The sequence below is a fragment of the Neospora caninum genome, chromosome XII (genome assembly GCF_000208865.1).
Source record: "Neospora caninum Liverpool complete genome, chromosome XII".
Lineage (NCBI taxonomy): Eukaryota > Apicomplexa > Conoidasida > Eucoccidiorida > Sarcocystidae > Neospora > Neospora caninum.
The window spans coordinates 1930484-1950554 of record NC_018398.1 but is presented as its reverse complement, the minus strand read 5'-3'; the positions used below and the strand labels follow the sequence as shown (position 1 = coordinate 1950554).

Here is a 20071-nt window from a genome sequence, read left to right as displayed (position 1 = left end):
GATCCAGCACTTGCACCTCGGCGGAAGAAAACCGTGTATCTTAACGACGCCTTTTCTCTCGATCCACCACCGTTTTTGAGAAGCAGCTTCATACTTGCATCGAGTATTTGGCCTCCATTGGATAAACTGGAAGTCTCCGTGACCAGCGACAAGCATCGACCGTGATGTGACGACTCGCCCATGGAAACACCATTTCGAGCGTGGTTTGCGTAGAGGAATAAAGGAATTCTTCGCTACTGTACGGGATCTGTAATGCATTTGTGGGTACATTTGGCGGCAGCATGATTGCCGTTGGTGGACACCAGCCATTGAAATCCCACCATCTCTACCGGTTGTGCCAGCACCGGCGGCAGATGCTTCTGTGCTGACGATGGGCGTGACCGTGTTCTTATCGTGGTGGCGCCAGACGATGCCGCGGGCGCCGCGACATCGGCACGTGTCTGCAGTCGAGAGGAGTACTAACAAGTGAAGGAATGTACCGCCTGTGCCTGTCCGAATACCCCACAAACGCAGTACAGTTATGTCCGTTTCTGCGTCAAACTGTGCAATCAGGTACGGGTTTCTGGTAGAAAGTCAAACCCTTGTCCACCCAATAAATGTCGAGAACCAGTTCGGTAGAGAGGGCTGGGTGAATCGTGGACACGACCTGACACAAAGAGCTTCCGGTGGCTGGGTGAGTGCAGGTGGCCACTCTATGGATACAGCTCCGGGTGTGACAGTCCAGGCATGGCATGCCCCACGTCCGCCACAGGCGTCCATTTCTCGGCGACTTTCCGACACGGAGTCGGAAAAGGGAGGCGGTCACGACAGTGGCAACCGAAGAGGTGGTGGCAACCGAAGAGGTGGTGGCAATCCTTCGACACGACAGGGGGATCCTGTTGCGCAGGCTACAGGATACAGCACCGTTGCGCAACACAGTGAGGGCACAGTGAGCACGCCCAGGCCGTCAGGGACAGGAGAGCAGCACCTCCGCACCCAGGCACCTACAGGGAGACTCAGCTCATCATTGCAAACTTCTCCCACTACTGGCGGAGCGCCGGCCATGCCGGCCCTAGCGCGATTCTTCGGAACCCGCAGCGGTTCGCCTCATCGCGGCGCGAGCTGTGCCTCGTGCAGCTCTATAGATTCAGCTGTGGTGTCGATTACCTTAACCCAACAACGGAGATGGGCTGCCGAATCTCGGTCAACGGCTCAGATAGCGGAACTGGAGCGGCAGCTTGCGACGCAGGCCCGATCTGCTGGACAAGGGAATGGACGAGGCAGATACGACGCTCGGCTAGTCAACCTATACCAGCAGCTGCAAGACGCACGCCGAGCCGCCACCGACGAGCGAAGGGCTCTACTGGGACAAGAATCAGCCTTGAGAGAATATGTAGAAATGATCATTGAAGGCCGAAGAAGAAGAGACGAAAGCGGTACCCGCAAGCTTCGTTCCAGCCTGCGAGTTGCGACTGCCGAGAGGGCCCTGGAGCGCGTCGAGGAGGAAATACGTCGGCACCAGCGAATGGCGCAACTCAGTAGGGTTCGCCTACAACTAGCAGCTCTCAGGTTGCACGAACAGTCCCGTCAACAGCGCCAGCAGTTGCGTGACCGAGAAAACCAGATCCTACGGCAACTGCGCGAGCAAGGTGAAGAAATGATGAATCCGCGTCGCAGCCGGAGAAACCCCGCCTGACGTGAATGTGCTCATGCATTTCAACCCGGCCCAGCACAGTCATTCGCAAACACAACGCACCGTCGAACCGAATTCGGGTACGACACCAGCGGCGCCAGACGAGGAAGAGAGACGTCCAATAGGTTTACAGATTCCATTATCTTGTATCGCCATTCATACCGAGAAACAAGCGTCTTGTATGGCAGATCCGCAATGAAACCACTCAGCCGCCAGGGTAGTTGGAGGCCCTATCCAGGTCTTCAGAAATTGTTAAAGGCCCCGGATCGCTCTTCGTATTTGCCTATTGGGAACGAGCTGCGACACGTTTCGAACAGGCCTCATGGTAAACCTGATAGACACTTGCCCCATGAATGCTCAGTATTTTTCGCTTGCCAGGTCCACCTCCGTGCGGCACATCCAGAGAACAAAGTAAAATGGCTGTTGGAGTAGAGCTCGCAGCCGGTTACTATTTCGATTCGAAACATTTCAATTGACCCAAATCTCTCCCTTCAACTATGAAGGGAACAGTTAGCTGAGGAGCTAACGACACCACGGTGTGACCATGCCGTTCTAAAAGTGCCATGAGAGATGCACAGTCGCGACACTTTCTCAGCACACCATATTCAAACACTGTTTTCACCTGGTTTACCGAACAAGCGTGTTTACCAACAGCTGGAGCGGCGATATCAGAGGACAAAGTGATAAGGTTGTCCGTGTGTAGAACCTAGTGCTCGACTAAGGGGTCTCAGAAATCTAGGAAATTACCCTGGAGGATCGCAGTCCAGAACACGAACATGAGATGATCTGCGAAGCTTCGCGCAATCCTGTCCTTCGGGGGGTCCCGACTGGAATAGAGTGGGCGGAAGGTGAATTCACGCATTTCTATTCCACCCGTCAGGTGAGAAGGCACAACAAGTGTTAGCCAGAGTCCTCTTTCAATAGTGGTGTGCTTCAGCCCTCATAGTGTGCTACCGGAAGACCACGACCACCCTGACGGGTGTTGATTGAGAAGCAGCATAGAACAACACGCGATGTTCGAGCATTGCTGGTAGAAGGGAGCCGGCAATTGATGTTCGACTCGTAGATGAGTCCAAATGAAGAAACGGAATTCAGCCATCTATACGTCTATGGTATACTTGCGCGTTCCTCGTGCTTATCACAGCGGCATGACTGCACCAGCTCCAGCCTGAGAGTATCCGCTAAAACGATATTCACAAACAGTCATCCCGCAAGGCGTTTTACGAGGGGTCCTCGAAGCTCTATGAATATAGGTAGTTCCAAGAAATCCATCGCTATCGTGTGATATCTCTTGCGAGCACGAGTGGCGATACCACGTTGGCTCATTATCCAAGTGCATCTCGGACACGTTGTCCGGAAACCGTTCAACAGTTGACGAAGTTTAGGATTGACAAGCCATCGCAGGGGAACGCCTCGCACCGTGTTTTGCAGTTTTTCCAATGAGGGATGAAGCTAAAGCCGCATCTACGAAGCATCGTCTTCCTCGTCGACGCTTCCAATACCCTCGAGCTCGAACTCGATGGACTGGCCATGCTCTACGTATATTCGGAACCTGGACCGGTGCAGCGAAGCCGTCCGTGGCCTGCGTCATTAGAGAACGGTCGACGCGGAGTCAGAAAAGAGAGATCAACATGTGTCAGCTCCAGGTGCCTCAGTGGGGCCGCCTTGGAGTGGTTTTCGCTGCTGCGTTGCGGTATATTTCAGCTCAGCACGGAGGACACACAACTGGTAAATGGACTCAGGTTACTCAGGCAGCCAGCACCTCTTGCAAAGAATCACGAACCCGTGGTGCCTCTGCTGCTGATTCGCCTCGACGCAGAATTCCAGGAGCATACACCGCATCGTGGTGTGACGCGTTCTTGTCTGAACAGTCGATCGGCGCCTCGCCCTGTTCAAAAGTATAAAGCTAACACTCTCCAGCGAATGCTCCGGAAAAACAACCAGTGGGTAGCTATGTCAACACTGCATGTGCTTAAGGTACTCGAATTGTAACTGAACAGGAGGTCCTCGTGATCACCAGGATGCACCTTATGGGAAACTCGCCCTCATCAGTTGCCTCCTTACTTGAAGAAAATGGTTATTGGCTGACTTTCGCCTTTTCCTGAGGGGAGGCCTCGGCGAAGGCTGCCCAGGGAGCCTTTATCACAAGGTGCCAGGACACCGTCACTTTTTTCGAACTGGAAAGCGGATCTGTCGTCAGCTGGCTCCTCTGCGCTTCTCTGGGCACACCACACGGAATGGGACAGCATAGAACAAGCGGCAGCGTAGTCGAAGAAGGACGCGCCTTGCAGCTAGCTGTTTTGACGAGATTAGGAAGCGGACTTCGCTTCGCCGATTACATTCAGACACAGGGACAAACTGCAAACTTTTCCGCTTGTTGGAAATGTCCACTTGACAGGCCTCTCCTGCCTCCCCTCACACATGGGAAGGCCTTTGCGGCCGCTTCAAACTGCCTGCTCGCTTGTTTTGGACCCACGAGAGCGTAGCGCGCTACGAGGTTTGATAATCTGCGTATACCATTCCTGCGCTCTCTCTCCAAAGAAATATCTGTGCTGTGTAGCTCCTCTTTCTCACAGCATCAAAGTCTCTGGAGAACATTTTGCTCCTGTTCTTTAAGTTGCATCCCGGAAGGTACTGCTGCAACTGGCCTTCTGTACGGGGACAATCGGACGGATATTCACGTACACAGACGGAGAGTTGGCTTCCTGTGCGTGTTTTGCGGTGCCCAGTTCTCCACGGGGAGACGGCGCGTTTTGCAACGGTAGCGTAAGCGGCGTCATCGGGGAGGTGGAAAATTGACCACTTGGCCGGCACCACGGAAATGTTGGAGAGCACGATTGTTCGCGTGACATCTTTTCGCGCAGCGACGTGCGCTCGGCCGAAAGTAACGCGGAGCTGAGATGGCTTGCATGCGAGGCCTGTGACTCCTTCCGCTAGGTAATCAGTGCCAGGCAAAGGCCTGAAGTCGGGAGTAAAGCCTCGAGCTGACTCCTCGAGTCGTACTGCAGGCTGCCGACAGACAGCAGCTAACGCCCAACGCTGTGCTGGAGCGTGTGACGGGGCAGACGGGAACGACGCAACCAGGGAGGCGCGGAAACGTGTCAAAGGCGGTGTGTTCCAGAAAGAAAGGGAAGGCGGATCGAACCCCAGATGAAGTCTGCCGCTCCGTCCAGGTCTGAGTATCAGTTCCTGCATTTGCCAAATCCATCGACAACATATTGGCACAGCAACTGTTGCGTACGAAAAACAAGAAGCACCACTGCATTGTAGAACGAGCTACTTGCGATGGGAAAAAGCCTCTCAAAAAAGGACGTTAGCTCTTCCGGAGCTCAGCTCCAAGTCCTCGAAAATGTACATCTCTAGACTGTTTGCATGCCAGTAAGGTTCCGTTCGCGAACACGTTTTTAACCGCAATTATTATCACATCAAATGTAGATCAGCGACTTGCCGATCATAAACGAAGCCTCCTTCCGCACACCTGCTTCGGTTGACGGGCTCCTCATTCATCGCCCCAGCCTTTCTCGTGTGGGATGTGGCGAACGCCTCACGCTACAGGCACTGCTCTCTCTCTGCACGGTGCAACAGACCTCTAGAGCACGCGTCATCGAATGTTCTGCAACCTACGTCCCCGAATCTAGCCGATCGTCCGTCGCATGTGGTCAACACAGCGTGAAATTAAGGATGTGCTGCCTCTCATTTACGAGGGAGCATAGAATGTCGTTCTGCGTCGATCTGCCTAGCCCTAGTAGCTGCTATGCTAGTATACACTGAGGTACGCCGACATGCATCGACAAAGACATTGATTCCCGGATGTGTAGTTCCACACTATGGGGTCTCTGTTGGCTGTGCTTGCCTGCCTGCGGCCTGGGTCGGGGGCTTGTCTTTTCAGAGATTACGTAAGCTCCGTCTTTCCTTGGGGGGTATGTGCAGAAGGTATCTGCCTACCTTCCCCACTTCCGGATTGTAAGGCTCTCCTACACTGTCCTTATCCAGCTTGATTTCGATGATGCTAAAGTAATCTCCTTCAATATGGAACTTCGCATGAATGTCGCAAGGTAAGGGATTCTGGATATACATAGTGCGTCGAAGTATGTCGGGGCTTGCTGAGTAGTTGACTGGGGAACGGGATTTTTGATCAGCGTCCCCGTTTGCTGAAGCGCGTCGTGCCTCACCAACGGCCGCAGGCGTTGCTGTAAACGTACACAGCGGCGCTGCCTCCCCGCAAGAGCTGCCGCCGGAACTGTCTGGTTCCACACGCACTTCAGATTTCCGACCGCCTTCGTCATTCATGGAGGGCTCCTGTGAGGTCTCGACTACCACGCGAGGCTCATAAAAGCTGGCGTTTACATCCAGAACAAGTACCGACTCCTTCGGTAGCGGTGTCCTTGCACTCCTGGCTGCTTCACGAGACGCTGTGCGGTCGGCAACACTCGGTCTCTGCCCCTGACACGTTAGTGGAGGCTTCGCAGAAGCTGCGACACACAACGCCTTCCCAACGGTCCCGTCACTATCGTGCTGCTCCTCGACGTTGTCTGAGCGCTCCTCGCTCTTCGCTTTGGGAGCGTCTCGTCCCTGGCTGCGATGTAAGGCGTTCCTTGCTGCTGTCGGCTTATCGCCCAAACCGGACACGGGACGACGAGACTCCCCACTCCAGGCCCCGTCCTCATCATCGGCATCTTCTGTCGAACCTTCTCGCAGATTGGCTACCTCCGTTTCCGGGTGATCCTCACATTCGCAACTTTGCTGTCGTGACGCGTGGTGCGTTGTTCCTGCGGATGCTGGAGCTCGGTGCACCAAAAACGCCGAGGCAGTTCGGCCACTGCAGGATGAAGAGGGTTTTTCATTCCTTCGTCGGCAACGGCATGTTTGGAGCCCAGGCTGTACTTGATCTCCGGAAACGAAGTGCGAACCGGTGGGCATGTGGGACCCCGTTCCCACCAAGCGGAACCGACACTTCTGGGCAGTCCCTTGCACGCCGTCAAATGTGATACGGAACGTCTGCGTCGATTTGGCTTTGATAACACATCGCTCCGGTGAGACAAGGACGGGAAGAGCCTGCCCCAACTCTCTCCAATTCTCCGAAACATCCTTCTGCCAGCCGCTTGCCTGCATTGAGGCCCTCTTGTTCTGGAACACGTTCTCGATGGCGCACGTGTTGGGCGGAACAAGAGTCGCTTCCGGCGAGTTCAAACGCGTCTCACGCGCACTGTCCTTTGCTTCGTCAATCATGCTAGTTCTACCTTCCTGTATACCTGTGTCTTGTTCTTCCTCGCAGCGATGCTGCGCTGCATCAGTCCCCGCTTGTTCCCCGTTATCTGCCACAGAGTTCCCAGCTAGCTCCCCATTTGCTTCCCTTCTCTCTCTGGATAGGTTGGCCATGTTCGTCGTGATCCCTTGCATCGCCGGCTGATCAACTGAAACGCACAACTTCGGCAACCCTCGGTCAGCCCCTGTCAAAGCACCTGGATTTTGGCTTGTTTCAAGTGTGACTTCCGACACTCTGCGGAATGCGGAGTCAGACATGACAGCTTGAGAATCAGCTGTTGGGTGGGGGGGAGCGCCACCCGGGATCGGACAGGAAGCGGCTGCGGAGGCAGCGCCCTTAGTCGCCCGTTCGCTCTGTATCTGCAACTCGCTTCCCAGCTCCGCAACTCGCGACACTTCAGCTACTGCGTTTTCCCCATCATTTCTAGCTGTTTCGGCCTCTCTCGCCTTTGTTTCCCGAACGCGGGCTTCTTCGCGACGCTGCTCATCCCACGCATCGAGGTCGAAGATCCGCCATTGCAAAGAAACATCGCTGGGACTGCGATTGAAGACCTTGAAGGTGCCCACAGGAGGGCGGATCGGGGTGAAATGGATACATCCAGTCTCCACGTGCTTGTTCTGTGGAGAGAGACCGGCATGGCCCTTCCAACACAGCTGTGCCTTGTGCGTCGTCCGTTCCGCCGTGCGTGGCACCGTGCGCTGGCAAGCTGCGGCCGTCGCCGCTCCGGCTGCTGCTGCGAGAGCGTTGAGAGGAATGACTGCCTTATGGGCGGGCTTTCGGCCGGGCAGAGGAAGCGCTTTCGAGTCTTTTGCGGGAGAGCATTCCGTCGGCCCAGGCGGCACGATGCAGGCAACGACGGACAGGAGAGGACACGGCTGGGCGGTGAGATTGAGCGAAGGCTGGTGAGGCGCAAAAAGGAGAGCGTTGCCGACAGAGGAGACGCGAAGGGGAAAGTGCACTTGCAGCTTCAGGTTTTGCTGAAACACTGACTGGATGGTTGATGCTGACTCGGAGGAAGATGAGGTAGCGAAGGGATGCGCCTGAAGCTCGAGAATGAGGTTGTCTTCGAAGACGCCAGGCAAATCAGTGAGCAACTCGATAGATATACACCGTGTCGAGGTCGCTGGCAGGCGTCCCGCTGCAGGCGCAGTCAACACGGCAAATCCGTTTCCTGCCCGTAGGAGGGAAGCTCTTCTCTTCTCTTCATTGAGGGCTACACAGTGCTCCTGGCCCGCAGCCGACAAATAGCCAGGCGCGCTGATGATTGCCTCGCAGGCCAAAAGAGGGCTGACCTCAGAGGACGGTGGCTTTGTAAATTCGGTGTTGAGATCCAAGCCGTGATGTTGATTTCGTCTGCTGTTCTGGGGTGCACCAAGTGGGGCTATGCTTCGTTCACTCGGCACCATCTTGGCGGCATCAACGGGAAGGTTTCGCCCACCAGCTCCCGCAAACCAGTTATCTGCGCTCCCTTGTCTTGTAACAGACGACCCTTTCGGCCGCGACAGCCCTTGGAGGTGCCTCTGCAGTCTTGACTGCGTCAGTTTCACACCAGCTGCGCCGTCGCGTTCGGATGTGGCACACACACGCGCAGCATGGCCTAGGCGTTGTGGGTCCCGCGCCTGCGGCGGCTTCCGAAAAAGGCTTTCCTCCTCCTGCCGACGCGCCTGCGCCGGAATGCCGGTTTCCATGGGCTCGGCCGCGTACCGCGCTGAGGAAATGCAGAAGGTCGCCGGAATGCTGCACGCATTCGAGAGGACCAGATAGAGGAGCTTTGGCTCTTCCGGAGTCAGATCGTGAATTTGAATTGCGTCCATCACGATGGGCCGTCCACTGCATCCCTCCCAGCTATCCTTCATTTCAATCTGTGTTGGCCGGGCGAGGCCAGCTGATTGCAGCTGGTCACAATCCGGCAGAGAAGCCGGCAGGCACACCGCCGGGTTCCGGAAGCTGGGTACGGTCTCCTTCTGGGCGGCAACTGGTTCAGCGTCCAGCGCAGGGTCGGTGCTCGCACGCCGACTCCTGGATGGATCCATCGATACACCAGGGCGAACGTTTTGGCCAGGCTCAATGAGTAGACCTTGCTTCCATTGCGCCTCATCCAGAATGGCAGACTTCAGCTGGAGGCTCTTGCAGGGACTCTGGACTTTGAGGTACAGAGGATTGAGGAGGCCGGAGATGATGCACGCGGCAGCAGCCTGAAGGAGAGGAGCGGCTTTGTGACCCACGACCTCGAGTTGAATCGCCTGTCGGCTACGCGGTGCAAGGGTCCCTGATTCGGGGCTGAAACGGATTTTGAGAGGTTCTAGCTCGTTGCAGCGTTGCGAGAACGATGCATTCAAGCTTGGAGTGGAGGCTGCTCTGCAGGCGACAAGAGTGTTTCCCTCTGCTGCCGCTAGAGAAACAGGCTGCCAGGAGTAAGTCGCCGGGAGGTCAGACTCATTGCACAAGAAGACGGGAGCGCCACCCTCCTGTTGGATCTGTCTTGGAATGTGTATGTAGCAGGAGTCTAGCCGAAGGGCTGTGCGATTGAGGCAGATCTTCGGAAGCTGGACTGTCGCTTGGACGTTCACGACAATACCCCGTTCCACGCCGATCCAGTCCACCTGCGAAGACACTCAAGACAGGGGTAGAGTCTCCTGCCGACCCGAGCACATATCCCCGAGAGCTAGTGGTGCACAGCCACGCCGGGAACGGAACACTGTGAAGCCTTGGAAACAAAGGACGCTTCCAACTCCTCCTCCCTGAGGGTAATGCATCTCATTCTGTGTTGTTCTGCAAGAAACGCTTGGGTGTGCTGCCCTCGTTTCGTGTCGCTTCAGCTGCGGAAGGGTGTTGCACTGTCGCGAAGCACATGGGGGAAACTGTCTTCTGCACTGGCGCTCCCCGAACAATGTTTCTGCTACACATTTTCGCTGAGTGGACAGGTGAGCTGCTTCATGCTACCCTCGGCCATGTCTCCTTGAACCCCCCCCCCCCCCCCGGCTTCGAATGGGACAAGGTGATTGTTAATCAGGTGTAACGGGTGCCCACACAGACAGTTTAAGGACCTGTGCTTCGCTCAAATAAATGTAGGCTCGCAACACCCTCCACTGGTGCATCTTCAGGTCCCGAGCGCTTCCGGCTCTTGTCCGGAAAAGGATTCGCTACACGTACGGCAACGTCCCGGCTGAGTACATCCGGATGTCTTGCGTTTAGGGTCACAACAAACTCAGCTGCTCCGTGAGCAGGAACCACCACCCAGCACGGGAAGAAAGTTAAAGGCTCGGTTTCCGTGGTATGGCGCCCTGCAAAACACTCCGGGCAGCCTTGGGGTTGTGGGGGGTCCAAGCCGCTCGAACCCGCCACGGCATCGACGCCGGCTCGTGTCAGGCCATCGTGCTCTTCCTCGTTGAAAACCTTCTTGTCGTGTTCGTCCACGAAATCGTCGATTACGCAGCTGCACTTTGCACAGGCCCTCTTCGCAGAACGCTTTGCTCTCTCACCCTGTTCTCTCGCACTTTCGGAGCGGTGAGCTCCTGCACCGGAACTGCCTCGCACTGTAGAAGAGCCCAGATCCCCTCGCTGATCCAGCACCGGGCCTTCAAAGGGAGACGCCGTCGCACCAGGAACGCAGGGGGCGAAGCAGCCCCGTGGCATGGAGGGAGCATCTGGCGCCTGGTAGCTGGAACGAATCAAGTCGCAATATCTCGAAAAAGGCGGAGTTGAAGCGCGTGTTAAACGGGAATCCAGAGCCCCACGAGCAGCTGCTTTGTGGCGAAGCGAGTCAGCGACACCAGAGGAGCATGGAAGGATGCGAAAGCGGGCGACGGTTGGCACGTCGCTAGGGTTCTTCAGTCTGCAGTGCCGTCGCGTTTGACTGTGCGCCCGAACCTGCCGAATGTGTCACCAGAGAGCGCTCAAGAGATCATCACTTTTCCGGGAGTCGGCAGGCCTAGCCACAGTCCTGCAGCACTAGCATGTGTAAAAAGCGATGCAAGCTCTCATTCGGCCGGTGGAGGGGCAGAACTCAGATACTGGTGCAGCGTCTCTCAGATACTTTGAAACCGAGTAAACAGCACTGTGGTGTGTGCCAAGACAGCCAATCAGCATGGTTTCGCGTTCGAGGCCGGTGAAGATGCTTATGCGAGCAGACTGCTTTTCGTAGACCAGAAAACAAAGATCCCCAGAGAGAAGAGAGTCGCCTGAAGGGCTTTTTGTGTGGAGGGGTTGGACTGTGACGAAGATTCGAAATGTTTTGGTGGACTCTGCAAACGGGGATTCTTCGTTCGACTCACCACGCCGAAATCCAGAGTCGGCTCAGACAGCAACTGGAGCTGGGGTGGGCTGACGACAACAAACACGGTGACGGTTACAAGCGGAGAAGAAGTGCCTTCCATCGGGTGCGGTGCCTCGGGTTCAGCGCTTTCGCTTAAGCCTTCACAGCCGACCGACTGTGCGATTGCCTTCGATGCAGCAGCGAGGCGAAGGGGAAGAGCGAAAGAGAGTGTTGAACACTCGAGCACAGATACAGCCAGAGACAGTTCCACCGAAGAGTTTGCCGCAGCTATCCCGTTGCTTGGCGAGAGCGCGAAGTAGCCCAGGACCTTGAGCGTATCTGGCACACGGACGCAAATACAGAGAAAAAAGGGTAGACGGAGGAAAGGGGTGCACCTAACGCGAATCACTTTCGCTAACAGGAAGAGTGACGAAAGGGTTACCAGCCCCACATCTCACCCTGCTCACACGCACCCTCGGCACCGTCAGCTTCAGCTGCGGGGAGTCCGGAATTCGCCGAGTTTTCCTGGAAAGCAGAAAGTGCGCAGCACGCAACAGGGGGAAAAAAGGAGCCTGAGGAGGTTTCATTGCCCCATTGCCAAACATGTGGTTCGCGCTGATACCCGTCACCAGCCCAGGCGAGTCTCGATGTGCTGCCCCGGGCATCGAAGCAAAGGTGCGGCACATGCCTAGAAAGCCTAAGACGTGCATGCCAAACGAAAGCAAACATGATGCTGGAGATAAGCACGTACAGAAGTCGAAAGGAGACACCCACAAAGACTGGCTAGGTACCGCAGTTTGTTGGGCGAGGCGCATTTCGTACGGACACCCTTATCCTGACAAGAGAGGAAGAAGCTTGACACACTTCTAAGATAACCACAGAGAACTGAGGCGGCAAAGCGCACAGGCAGCCCCACCCAGACCTGCTCGAATCCCCTGCCTGTTTTTGTACAAGACGGATTAGTTGAACTATTCAGGCCTAACGAGAATGCGCGATCTAGTGGCAGATTTCCAGCGCGCCGCCAGTCAGTGAAGATGCGTGAGCACGTCCAGTCTTGCTTACATGCTCACGCCCACGTCGAGTGATTTCCTCGATCTCATCCATGCCCACAAGAAGCAAACATCCACGGACAGTTTCGCGAGAGGCTGCTCGGGAGGACAGGGAAACGCACTGCGAATGTGCGTCCTCGGCGTCGTTGGCTTGAGCTGAAAAGCCCGGAAGCCCGTCGCTTTGAGGGGCGCTGCTGCTGGTGCCAGGTGTTCCTCCACTGTAGACTGTTTTTCCTCTGTGCCGAAAGACCTCAAAACGCCTCGTGTCTGGCGAAAGCTGAAACGGGGCTGGGCAAGAGGCGTTGTTAACGACAAGCAAGCGTTCGGTGTGGACGAGACAAGGCAACAGCTGGAGCTCTAGATAGGATGGCAGCAGAGCCGCTTTCGACGCAACGGGCACGCCGTGCAAAAGAAGGTCCAGCAGTTTCGCCCTAACGAAATTGGTTGAGCCGGCGTTTAGGGCATCTCCAAGATCGCACGAATGAACATGCGATGCCCAGAGTGGCAGCGGAAGATGCTTGTCATGAAGGGCTTCCCTTTCCTCTAACAGCTGTGGCAACAGTGTTAAGGAACTGCGCGTTACCTCCGCCACCTGAGTTTAGGAAGACACTCCCATGGCCGTTCATTAATGGATTCTGTACGAATCTCCTTTGCTTCTCTCAAGCGCCACACACAGTCTCACTCCTTTCGTCATCGCAGATCTGCTGCATGGATCGAGACGCAACGACTTCAGGGATCGCGGTTTTTCCAACCAAAATCTCGTGTGCGAGCGCACGTACATGTTGTTCAGGTTATAGGCATTCCCAAAGTGAAAGGGTACGGTAAACGGCTGGAGTGAACAGGACTTCGCGAATACGCTCCTCCCCTTCACAGGAAGAGAAGAACTGCTACCGGCGTCCCTGCTATTGGAAGAACCAGCGAGCGCGCGACCGAGCACTCAACACACACGGACTCTCTATTGGGGTCAACGAGTAGAATTCCACAGCTTTTCGTGGCCCGAGGAACCACACAGGACCGTCCTAACAGTACAGGTTCTCTTCCGTGGAAAGTGCTTGTCTTTTTGTGGTGCAAATTAAAGTATATGGTGACTCGAGTGCCACTCGCGTGCACAGACGAATGTCGCCACAGAACGTGGACAAAAGGCGAGGCCTCTCACCTCGAGTTCTGCTGTGGCTTCAACTTGTATGCGTTCTAAACCCTCAGTGTACGGCTTGAAAGAGAAAACGAACTCTTGTGTTGCTCCAGGCGCAAGCTCAACGTTCATTGGGTCGAGGGAAAAGTGACTTCGTTGATTAGCTCCGTGAGCACGCGTTTCTTCTCGCGCGTGGCCCGGACGTAACCGCCATCTCAGTTTGACAGGCAGCTGGCCCCCGTTCCGCAACAGCAATGTCCTCTCAGCTACGCCCCCGTCGGCCTGAGAGAAACATTTTATCGGTACGCGGCCTCTGCGCTGAAGAAGGCTCTGACGCACTTACTGCGGTTTAAGCAGCTGTGTCGCTCGCGTGCATGCCGGCCCACGTACAATGAAAAGCTATTACAGCTACGAGATCCTTCCTAATCGAGGAACTGAAACCTAAGCTGTTTGTTCACCACTTTCCAGAAAACGATGCACAGCGCCTCAACGCCCCGATACTCTCAAGACCTGGTTGAGCTGCAACGCCGAGATCGCGAGCAGCGTTTTTTCGCCGAGGGCTCTCCAGTGTCTGTTGACCACTTTTGAATTTTTGTGGTGACCAATTCTTTTCGGCAAAAATCACTGGATCCTGTGACTCCTGTTGTACTTTTTTCAGTAAAGAAAAGAGAAGACCCAGGGCTGCCCACAGATCTTCTGTGCGACTAGTTGCACAAGCGACACAGAAACCTCAGCAATTGAAGATCCTAGCACCCGTAAGAGTCATCACGCATCAGGTGTAGTGAGCAGTGCGATGGGGAAATGCCTCATTACAGTGAGGTTCAGTTTGTGTGGAGACTGCATGCTGGGAGGTATAGCTACACATGACTCGGTGAAAACCTGGCAACGCCACGATATGTATGTGTATATATACATGCGTACTCATGAAATAGTGCTCACCCACTCTGTGTTAAGTGGTTATAGTCGCACTTCTGTATCCATCTACAACCATATATATATATATATATATATATATATATTCGTGTCTGTCTAGTTTGTCGAGCAAGGGTGTCTGACCTGTACATCCCCGAAGTCGATTCGTTTCGGGAGAGCTCGTGATGCAATGTCGTCTTGGGCTTCTGAGTGCCACCGTCCCTCTTCTTGTTCATCTTTCCTGTTGCTTTTCGGGAATTCAAACGCAGGCTCTCTGTTTGTCTCTTTTCCACCCCAGTCCACTGCGTCAAAGAGTCTCTGCATGGTCCACGGCTGGTTGTCGAACTGAACGAGTTCAATTCGACTAGATGTTGCGCTGGCGCACGTACGCACGGGCCACGCTTGCCCCGAGTCACTCTGTACGACGAAGGTGTCCTCGAAAACGCCTGCTCTCTCACTGTCAAACCGCACGCAAACGTCTCGCATTTCTCCCTTCTTGAGAGCGAAGCTCCGTGGCTCTACGGTAAACGCTCGCCGCCTGAAACGTGTCGCGGTTGCCAACTCAGACGAGCGGCTGTTGTCACCTGCAAGCGTGAGGTTCCGAGTGGTGTTCGACTTCAGGATCGCTAGGGAAGGGGGTTCAGCTTCTGGCTTCCCTGAGACGCAGTTGTTTGGAAAAGGAACGATTGTGAACGATGCTTCGCCGCCTTCGTTTCGGACAGGAATCCTAACGGCAGACAGGCAAACAGCAAGTGCATGCCCTGTTTTCCGTCCTTACTTTCTCAGGCATGTCTGCGAACAATAACTTGGCGTTTCGGGCGAGACACATGGAATGCCCCCACGACAGTCTCCACGGAGAAACAACTGTTGAAACGGGTTCGTTTTTTCGGTGACTCAATTGGACTTTACTACTCTCCGGCCCGCGCACATCGCGGAGCAAACGAAAAGACAGCGTACAAGGGGAGTGAAGCTTCAGGCAGGAATGGGGGGTATGTGACTAAACACAAGTCAGCCTTTCGAAGAAACAGAGAACGCGCGTTGGAACGGACGTGAACATTTGGTGACTCCAGAGAAAACAGCGACGTACCTCACCTCTACGGCCTCGCCCACCATGCGTATTCCGCAGTCAACAACGGGAGGCAGTGTCGGCAGCTCAGCGAGCTCGCGTCGACAAAGTACCTGAAGAAAGAGATCATGGTCTGCTTTTTCTCACGAACTCAGAAGAAAGCAGAGAGTGGAACGCTGAGGCCGGATGCAACGGTTCTACGACGGTTGCTTCAGCAGTTTGTCGCGCCCTGTGAGTTATCTCACGTGCCAGGGAGTACGACTCGTCAAGGAAGCTGCGCTCTGCATCCTGTGGAAAACAGACTGACGGTGAAGAGTCCTCGCGAATGAAGATTGAGGCAACGCATGCGACGTGGTCGCGTGGTGCATGTAGAAACCGTATCGCGCCCGGTGTGTCGACACCCCAGGTGACCCTGGATGACCTGGAAGACGTTCTGGGATGATCCGCCAGTTCAAGGTCCAGTTCTCAGATATGGAACGGATGCTTGCGTACCCCCAAACCCCGCTAAGTCAAGAACAGATACATTGCAGACGTCGCCGTGCGAGTTGCCTCGTTGAGACGTAGCTACAAGCCGGCCCTGCTTAGTTCGCTCACCGCTATGCTGAAAGACCCCACATCAGTATGCATAAGCAGTTGGGTAGTAATGTCTTCGAAAGAGGTAGGCTGGAACTGAATCTCGACCTGTATCGATGCAAAAACGTTGGGAGGGAGAGCAGTTCGAACGGGTATCTTCGGTCTGTGGAGTACACCTGTACGTGCGGCTGTGTCCCTTAAGGCACGGAAGCAAATGCGTATACCGCTTTGGTTCAGGTTTGAATCATATGACGTCTCTACACATGTGCAGTGTTCCGACGAAAGCAAAAGAACATTCTGTCCTGAAAATCAACGTATTCAGGAATTCTGCAAAGCGACTTGCTCCTGTACCTGAGCGGACAGCCCCGGGGCAATGGTTCCTGTGTGGTGGACCAAACTGGAGAGAGCAGAGGCTTTCCCCTTCGCTGTGCAGGTACTCGCGTCTTCTGCGGAGACAGCTGTCTGTCGCCGCGGAAGAGGCAAGGACTTGTAGTCCAAGGGCGATAAGCGGATATCTTTTTGGGGAACTGCGAGTTCAACCCGAAGCCGACGTCCCAACTTTGACGTATTTCTGAAGATGATGGTTTGCTTGTATGTGCTGCCTATCCTGAATCCATGGAAAATCTGCAAGCGCATAACAAATTGCATGAAGGTTCGAACCCAAGCGAGGTGTTCGGCAGTAAGAAGACCGGAATGAGGGTCCGTCGCAGGAATGTGGGCCATTTTTTCTCGAAGCTCTTTTTAGCATCGCCCACCTAGTAGAGACAGTGATGGTGCGCCACGTGAGCACTGACAGACCAGTCTTGTCTCCTCGCTTGTTTACCACAACCGGGTAATCATAGTCTCATATGGCATGGAAGGTTGGACGGCTGGAATCAAAGGGCGAAAGGTTCACGCATGCGTACAAATCTTATGTTTTTTCTATCGTTTCCTTGATTTTTTAGAGGCGATACACGAGGTAGGCCGAGCACGACACCTCAATCCCCCTGAATCGGCGTTGGGGGCAGTCGAAAGAAATCCAGGTATGCGGCACCTCACTCGAACTTTTGGTTAACGCCGGTTGAACTATTGAACTTGCCCGCCCCTGAAAATGCCTATCTTTACTCGGTATGACGAGTGTCGAAAAAGTATGTAGTCCCATAGTCCAGTGGAAAATACGTGTACAGAAGGTATTTGCGTGAGAGAAGTGGACGTCCCAGTCTCTCGGCGAAGGGCGACCTGCGATGCGTCACCGCTTACCGCCGCATCAGGCTCCACTTTGAACGGGCACTGGCCCTTTGGAGCTGCGTTGGGATCTAGCCGAGGATTCCGAAGGAAACTTTGTCGCCAATGCATTTTCGCGAGACGTTCTTTGTCTTCAAGCTTTTCTGCTGCGGTCCTATCCGCAGCGTTCCTCTTCGTTCTGCCTTTGTCTTGCCGCAATGAAGGCAATGGGGATTGGCTGCTCTGGTTGAGCGTTTTGGATCTGGAGAAAGACACGGACGACGCACACTCGCCAGTGGGATCCCGCGACCCAAAGGTGAAGCCACCTGTCGAAAAGCTGTGAGTTCTTGTCTCCTGTCTGAAGTTGAGACGGGTAGATCGCCTACACCTTCGCAAGGTCTCTCAAGGCGGCTAGAAGCGCTAATATTGAAGTGCATTATGTGCGGTAAACAGTGTGCTGGTGCCGCTTTTGTGCTGGTGCCGTGGAGGCCTTCTGGAGCGGCTTCCTACCACTCGCATCGGAATGACCCCCGACCGCTCCACGACGACCTCCCTTTGCTCGCTACGAAGGTTGGTGCCTACTGCGCTGGACGCTGACGAGGCCCTCGGGCGCCCTGGTCAAGTTTCCGTGAAAAACCCGTCCTTTCTGTGCAGACAACCACTCCTAGAAGTACCCATTCTACTGTATATGTAGGGGTTCTGTGCTTCCGTCTGCCACTGATCCAGCATGTGCCCAGGGGCTTTCGGGATGCTACAGAAAATGCGTGGTTTTCGCCTACTCACTCCAAAGCTCCAAGCGTGCGTGTATGCCGTAGTCGGTTCTGAACGGATTTTGTTGGTCTCAAATAGGAGAGGCGCGCATCCGATCTGTCTTCAGTCGCTGCGTTGTTCTCTGCACTGATCTGCAAATCCCCTCAACAAGGCAGCAAAGGCATTCCAATAACCCCGACTTTTTGCCTCGTTTCGAAGGCAAACTGCGAGATACAAGCGCCTCAAGCAAACAGCACAGCGGGCGGTCCTCGAGCCCTGCGGCTTGTCGACGCGCCTCTCCTCGCATCCGTCCCAGAGGTCAAAAGACGATGCTAGTGACCGAAGTGATTCTTGCTGACTGAAGCTAGAGTGGAAGAGAACGAAAGATTGGACCATAGGAGCGACACTAAGGTTGAAAGAACGGGCACAACGAATCAGAAGGGGAAATGGTGAAAGAGAGCGGATGCAAACGGAGGAGGCAGGCGCAGCAGTATTCCGTTTTGAACGCGCCCTGCCTTCTTCAGCTCATGGGGAGTTTGCGGTTAAAAGCGGGCATATGAAGTAGTCCCTTTTTCGTGTTTCCCCCCGCTTCGAAGCACAGGTCACTGTTTCTTTGCATTCTGTGCAATCGAGAAAAGAAAGAAAATATGGAACCTAGAATCTCTTGGAATGACGGAGTGGATAAGGCCGTTTCCGTAAGCACCCTGATTACCTGCTGAAAAGTATTCTGGATCATTTGTCGAGAATCAAGTAGGTCGCCGCATGCAGCCGTGAGCACATCGGAGTCGAGCTGCAGTTTGGATCCGCTGACCGGCAAATCGTGTCCGGGTCTCAGATGGAGATCCGTCAGTGTCTTATGCTCCTGTGCGTCCTCTTTCTCTGCCTGGATGTACTGGTTCAGCATTTTCATGGCTACTTCCTCGCAAGTGGCTTGGCACTTGAGGAGTTCGTTAATCAACGACGAGTTCTTTGCTCCGCCCGTAGCATCGGTCTTCGACATCTGTCTTTTCTGATCCTCCCAATCTGCCTGGATGGTGACCACAGAGCTGTCCGCGTTCTCGAGGTTCGTACTGAATGGCGCTTCGTCCTTTGGAATGGCCTCACCAGCGGGGCTTCCTTTTCCTCCTTGGCACGTCTTAGTCGTCCCTCCGGTGCGCTCTCCTTCTTTCTTAGCGTCGGATGTAAGCGATGAAGGAGCAACGTGGTTAACACGACTGGCAGAGGCTTCGTCCGTAACCGAACAAACAACAGGATGATCTTCATGTGCACTGATATTAACCTTAGTGTCTTTACCACTACTGGAACTACTGTTCGCATTGCTACTAACAGTGCTACAGGCATCTGGCCCGGTCTCGCTGTCCATAGACGACTCATCAGCATCTTCCTTGCCAGCGGCCGCCGGCGACACACAGAGGAAATCGCCGAAAATGGTGTTGAGCATGTTCCCCATTCGGCTGCATTCTCCCAAAACAGATTTCGCTTCTTCCAGTGTTAGCGCCACTTTTTCGGTAGGAGCCTGGCACAGAGGTTCCTCGAAAGAGAAGGGTTCCTCGTCTTCTTTACACAAGGTAGACTTGCGTGTTTGAGGCACCGATTGGGGGTCGTCTTCCTGAGAAACAAGTGGATTCTGCGGTTCCGCCGCAGCCGGAACCTCAGAAATCCCCTGTCCAGGTTTCGCTGAAGTCGCCGACTCTGGGGCATTTTGGTGGTGTTTCACGTTCCCATGAAGCCCTTGGTTATGATGATTTCCTGGAAGGGGATGAGCTACATGTCTCACCCCCTTCTTCACCTGTTTCTGAGTTGGTCTCATGTTTACAAGATTCAGTTCCACAGGCAAATGATCAGCGAATGGCCCCCTGCAAATTTGACGCGCAACCGATCGAACGAAATTCTCTTAGGCAGAGAAAAGGTCACATGCTGAGCATCAGACGTCGCGTGCAGTAGCCCGTGCTCTGCGATATCAAGAGAGCCGAACAGTTGTCTCCAAGCAGGCAGCGCTAGGCCCGGGAGTTTCTCTATGATTTCATCGTTGCGCGTATCTACTTCATCCTACCAAAAGGTTTGCATGTTTTCGACTCTATCGCCAACATAGCCGTGGACGTAGCAGCAGAAGATGTACAGTATCTTCTACGACCGTCCACATCTGTTTGATGTACAATGCCGACACATGTGTTGCTTCTTTTATCATACTGG

The 20071-nt window shown here is 54.5% G+C and overlaps 2 protein-coding genes across 2 annotated transcripts; one reads left to right on the top strand and one right to left on the bottom strand.

Annotated features, from left to right (window-relative positions):
* Positions 1 to 520: 520 nt before the first annotated feature.
* Positions 521 to 1675, top strand: NCLIV_062670 (hypothetical protein; the record flags this gene model as incomplete). The annotated part of the gene is made up of 1 exon (XM_003885818.1): positions 521 to 1675. One exon carries the CDS (start codon positions 521 to 523, stop codon positions 1673 to 1675), a length of 1155 nt encoding a protein of 384 aa, XP_003885867.1.
* A 1461-nt stretch (positions 1676 to 3136) lies between these two features.
* NCLIV_062660 (hypothetical protein) lies at positions 3137 to 19688 on the bottom strand (the record flags this gene model as incomplete). Its single annotated transcript, XM_003885817.1, has 13 exons — positions 3137 to 3224; positions 3737 to 3891; positions 4358 to 4681; positions 5618 to 9541; positions 10092 to 10499; positions 11213 to 11532; positions 11652 to 11718; positions 13399 to 13656; positions 14431 to 14743; positions 15374 to 15465; positions 15947 to 16033; positions 16277 to 16549; positions 18591 to 19688. 13 exons carry the CDS (start codon positions 19686 to 19688, stop codon positions 3137 to 3139), a joined length of 7407 nt encoding a protein of 2468 aa, XP_003885866.1.
* Between the last annotated feature and the right edge of the window lie 383 nt (positions 19689 to 20071).